Genomic DNA, 18,328 nt, shown 5'->3' on the forward strand with positions numbered 1-18,328 from the left:
TACAAGGCAATCATAATTTCCCCCTCCTGCCGCTTGTTTTGATATTAGCCTAATTCGATTCTGTGACGGCCCAACATACAGTAGTATATGAAACATTATGTTGAATGAATCCAACAGAATAAAGTCAACGTTCATATTTGTTGTTTTTTGACAGGGTAAATGCAGTGCTACAGCAGCTGTCAAGTCTGTCACTAATCAGCACACCTGCTCACATCAAATGCATTGCACATTCCAATTTAATATGTTAAAGGGTCTACACCATGAAAATCACTTTTTTCTTGTTTTTTTGTATTTTTTGGGGTCCCCAGTGTCTCTTGTACCCAAAAAAATGTTTTTTTTTTAAATTCAGTCATTCCTTCTCATTTCATGGATTTCCAGAATGGGCGTGTCTGAACAGGCGATCTCAGAATGGAAATGTTTATGATGTCACAAACATTATTGATGGCAAACCCAATGTTAAATGAAAAGTGCCCGAATCGCTCCGAAACTTTTTCTACCCCCCCTAAGTGGGGGTCTACGAACGAATACTTCAGGCTCGGATTTTGGCTCCGCCCCCCAGAAGTGGGTGAAACAGGCACCTCAAACACTTGGTGGAATTGTTCAGAAATTTTCAAAGTGTTTTTTTTTCGATTTTGTATTTTTCTTAGATGCTTCTTTTTATGCAGAATTTTTCCATTTTTTTCCCTTTTTTTTAATAATTTGTTTTAATATTTTTTTGTATTAACAGACAGAATTGCTCAGTAGCCCCCCCCTGCCCAAGAGGACGTTTTGGTATTGCAGCTGAAAGCGCTGTATAAGCCAGAGACAATTGACTTGGGATGAGTATATCTGAGTGATGATTTAGCTCAAACCTTTTGAAAAAGGTTTGAGGGACATACACCATATGATATTAAATATCAAATATTTTTTTTAAATTCATGGTGTAGCTCCTTTAAATCCAATCAATAACTGCCGAGTGGGACAGTCAATTTGAAAAACAGAATGAGCGCAACTTCTAGTTGTGAAAAGGTAGAATTGTTCTTCATGAATAACCAATAATATTTAATGAAGAGAAAAATGCTGCTGCTGCCGTTCATAAAAAGGTTGGGCTCTCAGGCCGGGCCCAGTTTGTCACATATTTCTCGGGCTTTGGACCAGGGCCGAATTTCTGTCAGGCTGGGCCGGGTCGGCCTCAAATTCTTAGGCCTGATTAAAGCGCTATAGCACAACTGTTGAATAGAAAGCAATACTTTATTTGAGCATACCGACTGATACCTCTTGATCACATGACTCCAGGGATGGCCTGGGCCGTAGCGTGACGGTCCAGGCACCCTAGGCTGCAATCGTACAATGCCAGCCTGACAGCGCGTCGCGGGTTTGACTCCCGGCGACCTTTGCTGCGTGCCACACCCCCCCCCCCCCCCCCATCTCTCTCCCCATTTCATGTCAGCCTACTTTTCCTCTCTCTCAACCAAAAAAAGCCCCCAAAAAAAACTACTCAAGAGATAATATTTGTGTGAGGTTTGGACAAAATTTGTAGGAGTAGCAGCAAAACGTGTTTTGAAGAAAACGTTAAATGGCACAAAATCTGCTCATGCACAAATGGCCGGGAACCATATGGAGTTGCGTCATGATCAAAAGTAATCCAGGGCCAAAACGTGAATTGGCCTGTTATAGCGCCACCATGAGGCCAATTTGGAAAATTTGGGGCAGATGCTCTTCCTTGGCCTATACTGTGCGTGCAAAGTCTCACGCCAATCGGTCCAACGGTGCCAGAGATTAGCTGTTTACGGACAGGCGTACAGGTGGACAGACAGGAGCGATAATATAATCTCTCACCTTTGGCCGCTCCAGCCTCCTGGCGAAATAATAAATCTGCTCAGGAGGCACTAATTGTAACTCTTTCACTCCATTTCTTGTTTCTAATGTCATATTCTTCAAAAGGTGCGTTATGGTTCATTTAGAGCAAGCCAACGCAAGGCACGTTTATTTAACAATAAGGCAATTCAATCTGCATTACACAAAACATTAAGCAAAGGAAACAATGCTAGGCATGGTGTTCCCAATGCGGCAAAGGTGCATTCATGGGACATTGTCATTTTGAAAATGCACAAACAAAATGAATAATATTAATTTAGCAGAAAGTGGGATTTATATTAGAAATCCTACTTTCTGCTAAATGTATTCTCATTTTGTTCATGTGCAACACATTATGTGAGGCTCCCGGTGTGTGTGTGTGTGTGTGTGTGTGTGTGTGTGTGTGTGTGTGTGTGTGTGTGTGTGTGTGTGTGTGTGTTCTCAACAGTGTGAGACAGCATGCATCAGTATTGGCGTCATGGTGTCCGTTTCGTCACACCACTTGTCGTCGTGGCAACCAGGCAACAGGTCTGAATCCTCTGCATTCGTGAGAGCAGCCAGTGAGCGTGACACAAGTGTGTGTGTGTGTGTGTGTGTGTGTGTGTGTGTGTGTGTGTGTGTGTGTACTATGTCTACATGGGCTGCCTGCAAAAGAAATGTGTGTGGACTGTCAAATTGCATAGACAAGACAGACAGACAGACACACAAAAACTCATAAGATAAATGAGGCTGCGTATACACAGTGAAATCCTGATTGTCCATTTAACACATGAATTGGTCCTTTACAGGTTCCACTTTCACACTATTATATCGTTGTTGTCGGGTAGAAACCTTTCATCTCCATATTTTAACCCATGAAGACCTGGGACGCATCTGTGTCACTTTTTGATTTGAGCTAAAATAAAGCATTATTTTACACTTTGGCTATTCAAAAATAGTAGATCTACAAGCTCATAGCCTATGAGCTTGTAGATCTGCTATTTTTGAAAAATCGAGAAAATGTGTGCAAATTAATACATTTATATTCTTTTAAAGCGAACATTTTTAACTCAAATCCTTCATGGGGGGGTCCCTGGAACAAAACATTTTGAGATAGGGGTCCGCGGCCAAATTCATATCATTTTGGGGGTCCTTGACATGAAAGAGTTTGAGCACCACTGATATAGAAACATACGTTTTTTCAGAAAACTGTTGGGATTTAGAAGACATGTGTAGAATCGGCTTCAGGTCTTAATGGGCTAACACAGAGAGAGAGAAAGAGAAAGAGAAAGAGAGATGCTCATACCACACAATCGTCACTGTCGGGTGGAACGTCCAAAACGGTTACTTTTCAATAAACGGAGTGTAAGTGTTCCAATGCATCCAATGTTATTATTTAGTCACAAGCTGTTAATACTTTTCATTGGTTCAACCATTATAAAACACACACACACACACACAAACTTTCAAAAAGTTTCAAAAGTAGCAAAAGAAAAAGCAGATCTATTAGAAAACTGTGAAAATAGCCAATATACAAGATCACAACGTGTTTCTGAAATAATCATAACAAAAAAAGGAATGGTTTTGGACATACAAGGTTTCCACCGGACATCATCCACATTATAAATTGCAGTGGTGGAAAGTAACGAAGTACATTTACTTAAGTACTGTACTTAAGTACGATTTTGAGGTATTTGTACTTTACTTGAGTATTTCCAATTTCCAATACTTTTACTCCACTACATCTCAGAGGCAAATACTGTACTTTTACTCCACTACATTTATTTGAAAACTTTAGTTACTAGTTACTTTTCAGATATTAATCATGATATAATGAAACATACATTAACCACTTTAACCCCGTTTTATACCTACTGTAGGCTATTTGAAAATAGCAGATCTACAAGCTCACAACGCGTCGCGATGCGACGCGTTGTGAGCTTGTAGATCTGTTTTTTTCAAATATTTAGTACATTTATTTTTGGTACTTTAAGTACATTTTGATGCCAATACTTTTGTACTTTTACTCAAGTCAATTTTGAATTCTGGACTTTTACTTGTAACAGAGTATTTTTATATTGCAGTATTGGTACTTTTACTTAAGTAAAGAATTTGAGTACTTTTTCCACCACTGAATCGTCTCTGTCGGGTGGAAACCTCATATGTCCAAAGCTGTTACTTTTCAAGATTCAAAAATTCAAAAGTTGCAGATCTACAAGCTCAAAATTTGTAATTTTGAGCTTGTAGATCTGCTACTTTTGATGCTTTTGTGTGACGCTGTAGTATGATCAAGTAGGGCGTTAATTTACGGAAAAAACTAAACACAAAAAGTTGGAGATAAGATGGTTCTGCTCGACAGCAATGAAATGGAGGGATGGAATTGCATGGGGGGGTAGATACTGTAGTACATGTATAGCAGTGATTAGAGCTGGTATATTTACAGATGCCTCGCCATGGCAACGCTACGTGTATTTTTAGTGTCCCAGGGTTGCAGGCACAGCATGTGTGTAAATAATGTTTGTTTACTGTACACGTGTGAGAGAGAGAGAGAGAGACAGAGAGACAGAGAGAGAGAGAGAGAGCCAGAGAGACAGAGAGAGACAGAGAGAGACAGAGAGACAGAGAGACAGAGAGAGAGAGAGAGAGAGAGAGAGAGAGAGAGAGAGAGAGACAGAGACAGACAGAGAGAGAGAGAGAAAGACAGACAGACAGACAGAGAGTCAGAGAGAGAGAGAGAGAGAGAGAGAGAGAGACAGAGAGAGAGAGAGACAGAGAGACAGAGAGACAGAGAGACAGAGAGACAGAGAGACAGAGAGAGAGACAGAGAGACAGAGAGAGAGAGAGAGAGAGAGAGAGAGAGAGAGAGAGAGACAGAGAGACAGAGAGAGAGAGAAAGACAGACAGACAGAGAGTCAGAGAGAGAGAGAGAGAGAGAGACAGAGAGAGAGACAGAGAGAGAGAAAGACAGACAGACAGAGAGTCAGAGAGAGAGCGAGAGAGAGAGACAGAAAGAGAGAGAGACACAGAGAAACAGACGGGAAAAGTGCACAAAGAGCTAAAACAATTGTTGCCATCATTTTACATTGCTATGGCAATGCTGACGTCTCTGAGAACCAACAAAATAAAGAAGAGAGGAGGGACAAGAAAAGGAACACACACACACACACACACACACACACCCCAGTACCCAGTACTGATGTACGAGCCCATTGTGAGCTTGTACATCAGCTTTTTTTCAGAGCGAGACTGCGTGGAACAAAGTTTATCAAGGTATATTCAAGTTTTTTTTTTTCCACAGTCCTCACAGCTATTAGACGACTAATATTTCTTACAGCAGCGCTACGTAGTTTGGAGTATCAGTGGCCACTTTGGACACAAATAACATGGCAGCCAACGTCTTTGACTTAAATACCCAAAGAGTCTCTGCAAGCATGTCCGGGCGAGGACGCGCTGTGATTGGCCAGTCTTCGCTGTGACTGGCAGTTCTTCTGCCTTGGTGCCTCCATCATCGGGGACAAAGATGTTTGTATTTGGGGGACATGGGGATGATCAGCTCATCAGGGAGAACGTCGGAGTGTTTGACACACCTGCTGGCTGAGTACGCCTTCTGCACAGCTTCTTCCAGAAGGACGGTGTGATCTTGCAGCCTTTTGCATACAATGGAGAGCTGTACATATTTGGTGGCAATAACTGGGAGCAGGACTTAAATGATCTGTGGAAATTCAATCCAATAACCTTCTCCTGGAAGATAGTCCAGCCCAAGGGGAAAAGCCAATTCAGCCTTTGTTGACCAGATTGTGCTGGTGATAAATCCAGCACTGGGTTGGATTGCCAGGTTCTGTGGAATCCCAGAACACACACGGTTGCCAGGCTCTGATGACTCCAACATTTTCAGGTTAAGTGAGTTTCGGCAAACCTCCCCCTCTTGGGTCCAAGCACTGCAGTTGCCAGGTTTGGCACCATTCCATGTCAGTCTTTAGTTTTTTTTATTAGTGGTGGAAAGTAACTAAGTACATTTACTCAAGTATTGTACTCAAGTACAATTTAGACTGAATCATTTACTTTACTCTAGTTATTATTTTTATTATCATACTTCAAACTTCTACTCCGCTAGTTAGTAGCTACCCATTTTATACCTGGGCGATTCTAAAATAGCTGATCTACAGGCCTTTTATTTGCTACTTTTACTTAAAGCGGTATTATGTAACTTCTAGTAACTTTTAGTGAACAACCTTTTATTTTGTCCAATCAGTATGGTAGAGTATGTTAATGCAATATAACTTGTACAATTGGGGTGGTTGTATTTGGTCTTCAATTGAGACATTGTATCTACTGTGGGTTAGACACAACCTTTGACACAATGTTTTACCTGAAGGTCAAAATTACATTTCTCCCCTGAGCAAGCACGCAGTCTCTATTAGCTCAGTGGTAAACATGTCAGCTCTTGCGCTGGAGACCCGGCCGGGTTCAGTACTGCTTCCACCACAGTTTTTTTTACCTCAGCGATATGCATGGAATAAAGCAAAATAAAATCTCATGACTGATTGGTCCATTCTGAAACCCTTTGTCAGGCCATGTCCCAATCTGCACAATACTGTATGTAGAATTATGATGTTTAGGTATTATCATTCTAAACCAACACACAGCCAACCATCGCAGACTGAGGCTTTAACCTTTATTTTTATGAAATATCTGAGAGCATTATGATTTAGTCGTGGCGATTGGGAACTTTAATCCATGGATATGATGTCCAACATCTTCTGACTCAGGATGTGTTCAAATCAGGCGGCAAGCATCCGGTTTTTAAGATGAGGCCAATAAGGTAGAGCCGTTTCCTCTGTAGGGATGTTAACTCTTTGACTGCGGACGACGCGATAACGCGTCAAGTGCTACTTTGTCCAGTTGGCCGTCGACGCGTTCGACGCGCTGGACGCGCGTTCATTGTTTAATCTCTGATTGCGCTATGCTGCTTAATATTCAATGTTATTCTCGAGTTCCACTTACTTCACGGACATCTGCATCCGGTTTCATGACCTGGATTCCGTTTCCGGTTTTTGATTTTTTCCCCCAGTCATTTGTCCAAAATAGGTAAATAAACGGTTTTTCACACGGTATAACGGACAAACGGACAGGTTCTCTTCTATAATCTATGGTCTGGGTGACGATCAGTCATCGCCGTCGTGTATCACATCGTAATTTTGGCCGATCAAAACAATCTGGGACGACGTCACATCCGTTTTCATGTTTTTCCTTGTCTAATCTATCAAGAAGGGTGAGAGAGACCCAACGACCTGATCAAGCTGTCATGTGCTGCTCTCTAGTGGCGGATTTGTGCTGGGTCTTTAAATTATGTGTCCTTAAATTATTTTCATGAGAAAAATTCAAAATATAAAAATAAAAAAACACGAAAGTTGCTGGCACTGGGGGAGTACTTTATGAAAATACTCTGGCAGTCAAACAACGGTTGGCCGGCTTGCCGGTTAGCCGCTCGTTAAAATAATAAATGAATGTTCGGCATTTTCCTGATGGTGTCATTTGGTTAGGGGGAGATGTCATTATTTTAAACTGACTCAGGGAGGCGCAATGGAGTAGTCTATGTTCAAGAGAACACTAGAATGAGAGAAAGATCATTTCCGCTGTTCCGCACCAGGAGCTTTACAAGCGCACATCACCATCATCGTCATCTTCATCTTCAGCAGTAGCAGCGGCCTCAGCCCCACTGCTTGTAGTTTCATCTGTTGTTGCAGTTTCAACAAATGACATTGAGTGAAGCGTCGTTGTGAGCGAGGGAGATGGGCCATTATGCACAGACGAGAACACATACAGTAGCACAATGCGACTGCTCCTTGGACATAATTGCGTTACGTCTGAGGACAATGGGTCAGTAAATGAAGTGGAGAGCGACTTAACACATTGGTTGCCAGAGGTTTTATTAAAATATTATACGTTGAGTGCCGGGATTTTTAACAATTTTTGAACCTTTTTCAAGTAGTCACAAAATATTTTCAGTGATCACCGTCCTCACGGTGATCCCCTCATTACACACATAGAGGTCTCGTACAATCGGGGGAAAAAAATTAAAAACATTTGGTAATCCGTTCCACAGTTGCAGCCAGTTGAAAATAGTCAAAAATACATTGTAAAAAAAAAAAGTACACAGGAGCCGAGATACAGGCTTTTGAAGTCATAAGTTAACCAGGAAGTGGATTAGAGTCTAAATCTTCGAAAAATGATATCTCCTGGTGCTGTGAAGGAAAAAAGGGAAAAAAATGTTTTTGGCACTCAACGTGACTTTTTGCAAAAACGTATATATACTGTTTTGGCACCCAATGTGTTAAGAGAGATTTTTGCTCCCTTGGAATTAAATCCATTGGCCTCGTGGAAAGTTTACAGCCTCGGTTTCCCCAGACTGGCGACCTTAGCCAGGCGCTATCTCTGTGTACCAGGGTTTTCTCGGCAGCGAACCAAACAGTTAACAAACTGCGCACTAGATTGACACCAGAACACGTCGACATGTTGATCTTCCTTAATAAAAATGCTTAGCCTAAAGCTGGCCTTGCACTACAGGATTTTTTCAATCTTAAACGATTTTGAAATCTGGCAGCATCACACATTACAGGATAATATTGTCTTATCAGATAATCATAAGGGCATCACACACTACAGGATAATATTGTCTTATCAGATAATCATAAGAGCATCACACACTACAGGATAATATTGTCTTATCAGATAATCATAAGGGCATCACACACTACAGGATAATATTGTCTTATCAGATAATCATAAGGGCATCACACACTACAGGATAATATTGTCTTATCAGATAATCATAAGAGCATCACACATTACAGGATTCTATCCAGATTCTCGGGCTTGCCCGAACACAGCAATAATAAATACAAAATAATGTAATAAATAAAATATATAAAATATCACCAGCCACGTTGGCTGGCTGCCTTGCTCTGCAATATTATTATAATTATTAGTAGCCTATATTAATTTATAATAAATAAAGTAAACACCATTACAATACGAAAAATTTCAACCATTAAAATCATATTTAAAGATTTTTTTTATGAGCATACACTGACTGGCGATTGTGGCAAATCAATTCACATTTTTCTTCGACAGCCAGCTGCCTTCCTGCGCTGCACATCTCGATACACACACACACACACACACACACACACACACACACACACACACACACACACACACACACACACACACACACACACACACACACACACACACACACACACACACACACACACACACACACACACACACACACACACACACACACACACACACACACGGCCTGTTTTGTGCTTTGTCTTGCCACGGTGCATTGTATCAGAGCCGATCTGCAAGCCCACGACGAGTCTCATTGTGGTCTTGTGTATCGCATAATGTCATCCACTCAACACTGTCACGCAACAAAAAATAAACCAGGTTGGCTTGGCACAGACTCAAGAGTCTTCCTTTGCAACATTTTGCTAAATCAATGGATTTAAGGACTATGAAGGGTGCACATTGTGCGACCAATATGAAAGGTAGAGGATAAAATAGAGCATATAAGGATCAGCATTGACAATAATATCGCAGCTGCAGCTACAATGAAGATAACAGCGAGCCAAGCCGTCATCTTGCAATATACTGTGTATGCTAACTCATATCGTGCATGCGTCAGATTAGTGGGCTGGCCCCTCTTGCTGGCTGCTCCATTCAAGTGAATGAGGTTTTTGGACGGACTTTACAATTAATTTTATTACCGTAGTAAAGATTTTCATTATTACCTTATATTTTCAATCACTAGTTTAAAGTATTTTTTCCAAGTATCATATGCATTTAATAAATGATGGTCCCATTCATTTCAACTCTCTGGCTGCCAAGAACGAGTTATCACGAGTATCTTTCTGAATGCCCTGGCTGCCAATAAGTTAAAAAAATATATATATACAGTATATATATATATATATATATATATTATTATTTTTTTTGGGGGGGGGGAATGTTCAGAACCCAAGACATCATCACTTGAAGATCTGCTGCTCCATTCACTTCTTGTTTAACTTATTACTGAAAAAGGCTCCTGAGCACTTTTTTTTTACGATGTATTTTTGGCCCAGACATGCTATTTTCAAAGGCAGACGATTAATGTCGACGAGGTCGCGATGACACACCACACAGTATAACCCTCAGTGATTAGCAATCATCAGGGGATCGATCATAATGGAGATAAATATTATGTGACTACTTGAAAAAATCGCTGGCAGTGGGCAAACACGGCCAGAAATAAGTCTGGCAGTGAGAGAGTTCCAATGTATGATAAAGTATGGTACTAGGGCTTCTACTGGTTCTACCGACTGAAGTCCGCCCTCGCTACCCGTCCAGCCAATAGCATTCGTTTCTGGTTGATTTGACAAGATGGTGGATTTGACTTCGCAGAAAAAGTTGCTTCCAAACGGCTCTGTAGAAACCAATGGGGCTCCCCCTTCGTCCATATTTAATTTTTTACAGTCTATGGTTAAAATGCAGACTTGTTGGCCTGGACCGCTGGCGTAGCGTACCGGGCACCTAGGCTCAGTGTAGCCTGACAGAGTGTCGCGGGTTCAAGTCCCGATCCCGACAGCCTTTGCTGCATGTCACTCCCCATTTCCTGTCAGTCTACTGTCCTGTCCATAAAGGCTTAAAAGCCTCAAAACAAATCTTACAGAAATAAATAAAAGCAGACTGGTCTTACCTTGGCGGCCATGCGGGAGTAGAGGGCGTTCTGGTCCTGTGCTGTGCTCATCTTCTCTCTCCTCACCAGATCCTTCAGACCCACGTTGTCATCATCCTGGAAGTAACGCACGCGCTCGCCGTCCACATGGGTCTCAATCTGCAGCACACACAGAGAGAGAGAGAGAGAGAGAGGTGATCAGGTCTACAATATCTTAATCACTTAACACATTAACCGCCAAGACCGTAGTCCTACGGGCCGTTAAATCCAACTGTTAAGCGCCGAGACCGTAGCCCTACGGGCTGTGGTGCTTTTTCCTTTTTTTCAATTTTTTTTTTTTTCAATTTTCCAGGGGGACCATTTTCAGTGTAACACCACCCGAAATCGACCGGAAGTGCGATCACGTTTTTTGTTTCCCGTCTGCCTTCATTCTAAGTCGTACACAAAAACCCCTGTAAAAGCTGTACAGGACATGTAGTTTTTCATCCTCGCATTTCCCATGTTAACATAAACGATCAGAACTCAAACATGGCGGCTCCGTTTGACACGCGGTCTCGACGAGTAGACACCAGGACATGTGCCCGTTGTTTACAAACATTGGATCGGGCAATCTAAAGGATTTTAACGGGGCCTATGGCGACCTGAAAAAAACAAAAAACAACAATAAAACCTTGGCACTGGTGAGTACATTATGAGATTAGCCCTTGCCGGTGGATGTGTTAACAATTGAATACTTAAATATTTTTTTTAAATAGCAAAAATAGCTGATCTACAAGCTTACAACGTGTCACTAAGTGATGCGGTGTAAGCTTGTAGATCTGCTATCTCTGCTTTTTTTTTCATATTTGAAAATGTGTGAACATTTTTAAACATGAAAACGATTATCGAGTAGCAGATCTACAAGCTCAAAACGCCCTACAGCAACAACATGGATCATGAATCTGATGATTTAAATGTGTGAGTGTGATGGTGAAGGAGGAGAGAGGAATGAGTAAAAGGAGAGAGAGGCAGACAGACAGGCAGGCAGGCAGGCAGGCAGGCAGGCAGGCAGAGGGAGAGAGGGAAAAAGAGGGAGAGAGAGAAAGGGAGGGAGAAAGAGAGAGAGGGAGACACACACACACACAGGCATTTTCCAGTTAGAGAGAAGGAGACGGTTAAAATAAAAAAGGGAAACTGATAAGAGTGTGAGGGACAGAGAGAGTAAAGATGAAGAGACCATAAGCACTGAAGGGCTCTGTGTAGGTTCCAAGCATTTCATGTGTGTGTGTGTGTGGCCACTGATGGGGCTAAATCAACTCCCGCTATGTCTGTCAGACCAGATGAGACAGCGCACGCACGCACGCACACACACACGCGCACACACACACACACACACACACACACACACACACACACACACACACACACACACACACACACACACACACACACACACACACACACACACACACACACACACACACACACACACACACACACACACACACACACACACACACACACACACACACACACACGAACGATCTGGTCACATTACACACTCTGATGAATGCCTAATGACAAGAAGCAAGACGAGAGACTCAGAGACAGAGACAAATCTCCCCCCCCCACCCTTTCTCTGTCTCTCTCCAGTCTTTCTCTCTACAATTTACAATGTAGGCATGTAGCAGACGCTCTTATTCAGAGTGGTTTACAAATGTGAGATTAAAATAAGCTGAGTAACCATGCACTCTAGTCAATAAACACAAAAGACACACAAATGGAGTGCAGAGAGAACGGTGTTCGTCGTGCCTCATAGAAACTAGGCTACCGGGTAGACAATGAACCTAGCATCTGTACTCTAACAACATGCTCAATAACATCCTGTACATTACATAACAGGTAAGCAATGAACCTAGGATCTGTCTAAATAATATGCTATCTAAATCACATGCTGTACACTTTGTGGTTGAGAAAAACAAATCTAGGAAACAAAAACCTGAGTGACCAAGATATACCATATCTTGGTCACTTGTTCTCAGGTTTTTGTTTCTTAGATTTGACTAAGATATGGCTGCTATGGAGACATATCTTAGATAGCAGCCATACCTTGGTCGATCGCTAGCATCAAACAAAAGAAAAGGTGTCAAGAAGGAGTATAGGTAGAGTGAGTGGTGGAAAAAATACTCAAATTCTTTACTTAAGTAAAAGTACCAATACTGCAATATAGAAATACTCTGTTACAGGTAAAAGTCCAGAATTAAAATTGTACTTGAGTAAAAGTACAAAAGTATTGGCATCAAAATGTACTTAAAGTACCAAAAGTAAAGTACTAAATATTTGAAAATAGCAGATCTACAGATCTGCTATTTTCAAATAGCCGAGGCATAAAATAGCTAAAGTGGTTAATGTATGTTTAATAATATAATAGTTTATATCTGAAAAGTAACTATTAACTAAAGTTTTCAAATAATTGTATTGGAGTAAAAGTACAATATTTGCCTCTGAGATGTAGTGGAGTAGAAGTAAAAGTATTGGAAATTTGAAATACTCAAGTAAAGTACAAATACCTCAAAATTGTACTTAAGTACAGTACTTAAGTAAATGTACTTAGTTTCTTTCCACCACTGGGTAGAGTGAAGTGCTAAGGGGTCTCTCTCTTTCTCTCTCTCTCTTAGGGGCGGGGCGTTACCATTTTCTTCTTGCGTCGACCTCCATGGGGTTCCTGCGGTCCCGACGGGGCGGTGACGGGCCAGGCGCGACCCGATTGGTCCGTTCTGAACAGCAGCACTTCCTGGTCCTCCTCGGAGCGTCCCGGGACCTGACACACACAACAAAAACACAGAGGTCAGCACTGACACTACAGCAGGGTTCCCCAATTACTTTTCCCCTAGGGCCAAATTATGTCTCGGGTACCAAGCCGAGGGCCAGGGGCACCCTATAAAAAAAAAAAAGTTTTTTTTCATTTTTTTTCTCTAATCTACCTAATTTGACACTGTGTTATTTTAGGCCTGGGATTCTTAAATCCTGTGTTGAGGGTCACACAAAGAAAAAATGCACTCTGGAAACAAAATAAGTTGAGAATTTAAAATATTTTGTTGTTACAGTCTGCTTGAAAAGTAATATAGATTAACACATTAACCGCCAAGAACGTAGTCCTACGGTCCGTTAAATCCAACTGTTAAGCGCCGAGACCGTAGCCCTACGGTCCACGGTCTTTTCGCGCTATTCACTTCCGGGTTCACTTTCGGATTTTTTTTGATCCACTTCCGTTTCCGGTTTGATGACCGGAAATAGAATTATTTGGGATCCGGTTTTGACGATCACGTCCGCTCCCATTCTACAGACGAAACTGAAACTCAATTCTCTTCCTGTAGTTTTTTCTCCTCGCATTTCACTGTTTAACGTAATCCGCTCTAACTACAACATGGATGCCCCGTTTGACACGCGATCTTCACTGGGAGATACAGGGAGATCTCGCGGATGTAAACAGACCGTGTAGAGCTCAATCTTAAGGATTTTAACAAGATCTATGGCGACATGAAAAAAACAAAAAAACAACAAAAACACCTTGGCACTGGTGAGTACATTATGAGATTAACCTCTGGCGGTCGATGTGTTAACAGGAGCCAGTTGTACATACTGAAAATCAAAATAAGTCCAGAATCAACAATTTACTTACAGATGTGTTTGTTAATCTGCTTGAACAGTAATACAGATATTATTTTTTTAAAATCATTTTTTTTTAAATTATTATTATAAAACATTTAATAAAATTATGACAGGAGTCGTCGCGGGCCGGACAGTTGCCTCTCGCGGGCCGCAAATGGCCCGTGGGCCGCCTATTGAGGAACCCTGCACTACACTAAGTTAGCATAGCATGTTCACAGAAACCTTGTTTGCCAATATTTCAATTGTTTTTTAGTTTTTTTCCTACATTTTCATAAATCAATGGCCTGTTGTATGAGGACAAAGTAGCGACAATATCTGATCTACAAGCTCACAATGTGATGATAGATGATCATCACATCTAAACTCATACTTTTGCTATTTTTGAAACATTTTGACAATAAAAAAAAACACATTGGCCTAAACCCAAACTAGGGACTAAGTTGAAAGTGGCTATGTGTGTCTGTGGGTTTTATAAACATTTAACCAAATAAAAGTATTAAAAAGAGCTTATGACTAAATAATAACTACATTGGATTCATTTGGAACACAGGCTCTTTTTTTTCATTTCCTGAAAAGTAACAGTGTTGGACAATACACAAGATTTCTACTCGACAATGACGGTATCAGCAGTCATGACAAACACAATGTGATTCTATGGGAGGTGGAGAGTTGTTCGGTGCATGTAGGGCAGAAGGGACAAAGCTTTTGCTGAAGAAAATAGCAAAAATATCTACCAGTGCTATATCCATATCTGCAGTGCACCCCAGACAGTTCCAAAGTTGCTTCATTCAATATTTAGATATTTGATATACATTTGATCAGACAACCCATTCCTATGTAAACCCATTCAACGTCAAACTCCTCGTTAGACTCATTGAAAACACCTTCTGGTGACTGATATCGACATTCTAATGGATGGGGAGACCTTATTTTTTTGTATTAATTATTTCATTTTTTTTAAATATTTAAGTCCACGCATGAAATAACTACAGTAATGGCAAGATGAAGGTCTCCCCATTCTTTAGAAGGACACTATCAGTCATTGGAAGCTTGTAAGATCAGCCATTTTGTCGTACAAAATAGGTCATTGATTTATGGAAAAACTAAAAGATGAAAAATGGAGATACACGGTTACTGCACGACAGTGACAATATGTATTTTATGAACTGAATCATTGTTAAGTATTGTTATGTTTCTGGATCATTCTTAAGTGTACATAAGGCCTGCACAAGACTATGGACTGAATGTCCTCTCACGGGGACAATGAACCCAACTTTCATCATTGTGTACTTGAGCCTAGTAGTACACTAGCCAGGAGCATGATGACCTTTTCATATTTTGTCATTGTCGGGCAGAAACCTTGTATCTCCATATTTCAACTTTTTATGTTTTTTTTCATTCAATGAATGCCCTACTTCCTCATACTACAGTGTCACACAAATTAATGTGGCAAAAAAAATAGCCAATCTACAAGCTCACAATGTGTCGCATCACGACTTGTACATTCTTTTTTGCTATTTGGTATTTATTTTTAAGTGAAAGTTAAAGTGGTCAAGTATGTCTGCGGGTGTTATAAATATTGAACCAATGAAAAGTATTAACAAGCGCTTGTGACCAAATAATAACTACATAATATTGGATCACAGGTTATTCTTTTCCATTTCCTGAAAAAAATGTGGTTTTGGACATACAAGGTTTTCACCCCGACGGCGACAATTTGGGGCGAGTGCTGATCTATCTCTGTGGCGTTATCGCTGACGGAGGGCTATTGACACGGTCAGCTCTCTGCTCAAACTGCCGTGATCGCTGACCTGCTCTGTGGTTGAAAAAGCCTCTGGTCTGAGAGAGAGAAAAAACACGTCCTCTGGTTTTCATAATCCCGTTGATATCTACTGTAAATGAACCATGATGTCGTAACGTCACGTTTGGTCAGACCCGAGTCGAGTTTGGACAATGGAGAAGTAGAACTCTAGAACGATAGCTTTGTCAACACATGCTCTGTTTACTTTATAGCTTTGTTGTTCTTTCTGTGGTTGAGAAATGGCCTCAACAAACAGAATGACGGAGAGGGGAAACTTGTTTTTTTCATCATTCTGTTGTTCTTATTTGACATTTGGACCGTTCTCATAACATACAACATAATGTAAGAACATATTATGTCAGAATTAAATAATGCACCCACTCCATAGTTCCAGTAAATATACAGTGCTGTATGTCAGGAACAATAAACAAACACAAGGCTATCCATATGGACAAATATGTTTTGGACAAACATACTTACATGCAGAAATAGGATCCATACATACACACAGCTGGTTTCCCATGGTGAGTGACACAGACAACTCAACAGCAACAAAATCAAATAGCTATCACCATGAGTAGCTACCTTGTACCAAGCTAATAAATAATGGACAATTGCATCTACATGATAAAGTTTAAGTTGCCTGTGGCTGTGCTTTTCTGTGTGCCCAGAATATGCCCCCATATGGTCACACACACATATATGGAGATCCCCGATATCAGGGCAAACCAGGCATTGTTAGGCAACACTCAATTTGAATTTGTTCATAAACCAATATCACAAATTGTGTTCCAAAACAATAATAACGAACAATAATGAAATACAGAGGAGAGCAATGCACACACGTGCACACACAAACAGCTATACAAAATGTGCACGTACATCTCCTACATACAGATGAAGATAAAGCTGACCGACTGGATGACTGTGTAATTTAGTGCCGCTCAGTGCAGACTAAATGATGGGAAAGGCTGGAGGTGAATAGGTGTGTTTTGAGTTTACTTTTGGAGAAGTCAAGTGAGCTTAGACTCTGGAATGTGGATGGGGAGATGATTCCAAAGACGAGGGAAAGCCCTGCCACCTACTGATTATTTTCACAGCTCGGAAATCCTGTCAATAAACAGACCCTGTAACTAGTCAACACTTTCTCGTTACTTTCTCCCTTTTCTCCCTATTGGCTAAAGACCAGCCAATGAGGGGGTTGCCAATGGCTTACCATACTAATAGTGAAGCTGGCATCGCCTGCTGGTCAAATCTGGGATTGCAAGACTTTGGTAGCCAAGCTGTATATAACATTTCATGTCAGTCATGTGGAGAACCTAACCAAAAGATTAAGAGGACAGATTGGTTTCCTCTACAGAAACAGGTCCTGTTTTTCTTTTGACAGTAGAAAGACTATTAATCGATCTGTAATAATGTATGTGTTTGACTATGATGATGTGCTGTACATGCATGCTTCACTCTCCACACTGAAGCCTCTTGAAGCAGCCTACCACAGTGCCCTACGTTTTATCACTGGCGATGATTATCTCACCCATCACTGTATTTTATATGATAAAGTGGGTTGGCCATCTCTTGCAGTTCGTAGAGAGCAACATTGTATTTTATGTATTTATTTATTCAAGGTAAGCTTCCTATCCTCACACACTACATAGTGACTGCACCAGTTTCGTGTAACACTATATTTATTTGCATCTGTGACGTTGTAACGTGATTCAAATGTTGGTTTTTGTTCTTCATTATGTATGTGTTTTAGATGCTGTTATCAGGGCGTCCTTGAAAAAGGGAGCTTGCTCTCAATGGGCTTCCCTGAATAAATAAAGGAAAAAGGAAGAAAGAGTCTCGTTTTGGAATAGTTACAGCAGAGACGGCATTCTGTGATGGTAGGGGTCTTAGCAGCAATACGAGGAGTGACAAGAGGCGATGAGTAGGATGGTGCCAGGTTGGGTCATGTAATAATTTACACATTGGAATAGTTTGTAATGTTGTTGATCTGGTTGATATGTTGTGTGTGATGTAAGACCAGAGCTCCATCGGCGAGATAGCGAGGCAGAGCGAGACAGAGACAGAGAGGTGTAGAGAAAGGGAGGGAGGGATAACCCAGCCGTGTACCAAAACCTGAACACACTAATAAACCCAGCAACTCCGGCAAGCTGTTTTCTGCTCGTCATATATCGTCTCTGTCGGGTGGAAACCTCATACTGTATGTCCAAAACTGTAACTTTTCAGGATTCAATTTAAAAAACAGCTTGCGGATCTGCTACTTTTAGTACTTTCAAGTAGGGCTCTCTGCTGGTGAGTGTCGAATTGGCCTTATCCTATTCCCACTGATA

The 18,328-nt window shown here is 41.1% G+C and overlaps 1 protein-coding gene across 2 annotated transcripts in view; it reads right to left on the reverse strand.

Moving 5' to 3' along the window:
• Positions 1 to 18,328, reverse strand: part of cwf19l2 (CWF19 like cell cycle control factor 2) — a 94,686-nt gene that overhangs the window by 11,826 nt on the left and 64,532 nt on the right. For both annotated transcript variants that reach the window (XM_080428940.1, XM_080428939.1), the window contains exons 12-13: positions 13,215 to 13,343; positions 10,565 to 10,702 (exon numbers count right to left, since the gene is read on the reverse strand). In XM_080428940.1, the coding sequence (XP_080285066.1) occupies positions 10,565 to 10,702; positions 13,215 to 13,343 (267 nt within the window). The remainder of the gene's footprint in view (positions 1 to 10,564; positions 10,703 to 13,214; positions 13,344 to 18,328) is intronic.

This window comes from Gymnoscopelus braueri (assembly GCF_963280865.1).
Source record: "Gymnoscopelus braueri genome assembly, chromosome: 5".
Taxonomy (NCBI): domain Eukaryota; kingdom Metazoa; phylum Chordata; class Actinopteri; order Myctophiformes; family Myctophidae; genus Gymnoscopelus; species Gymnoscopelus braueri.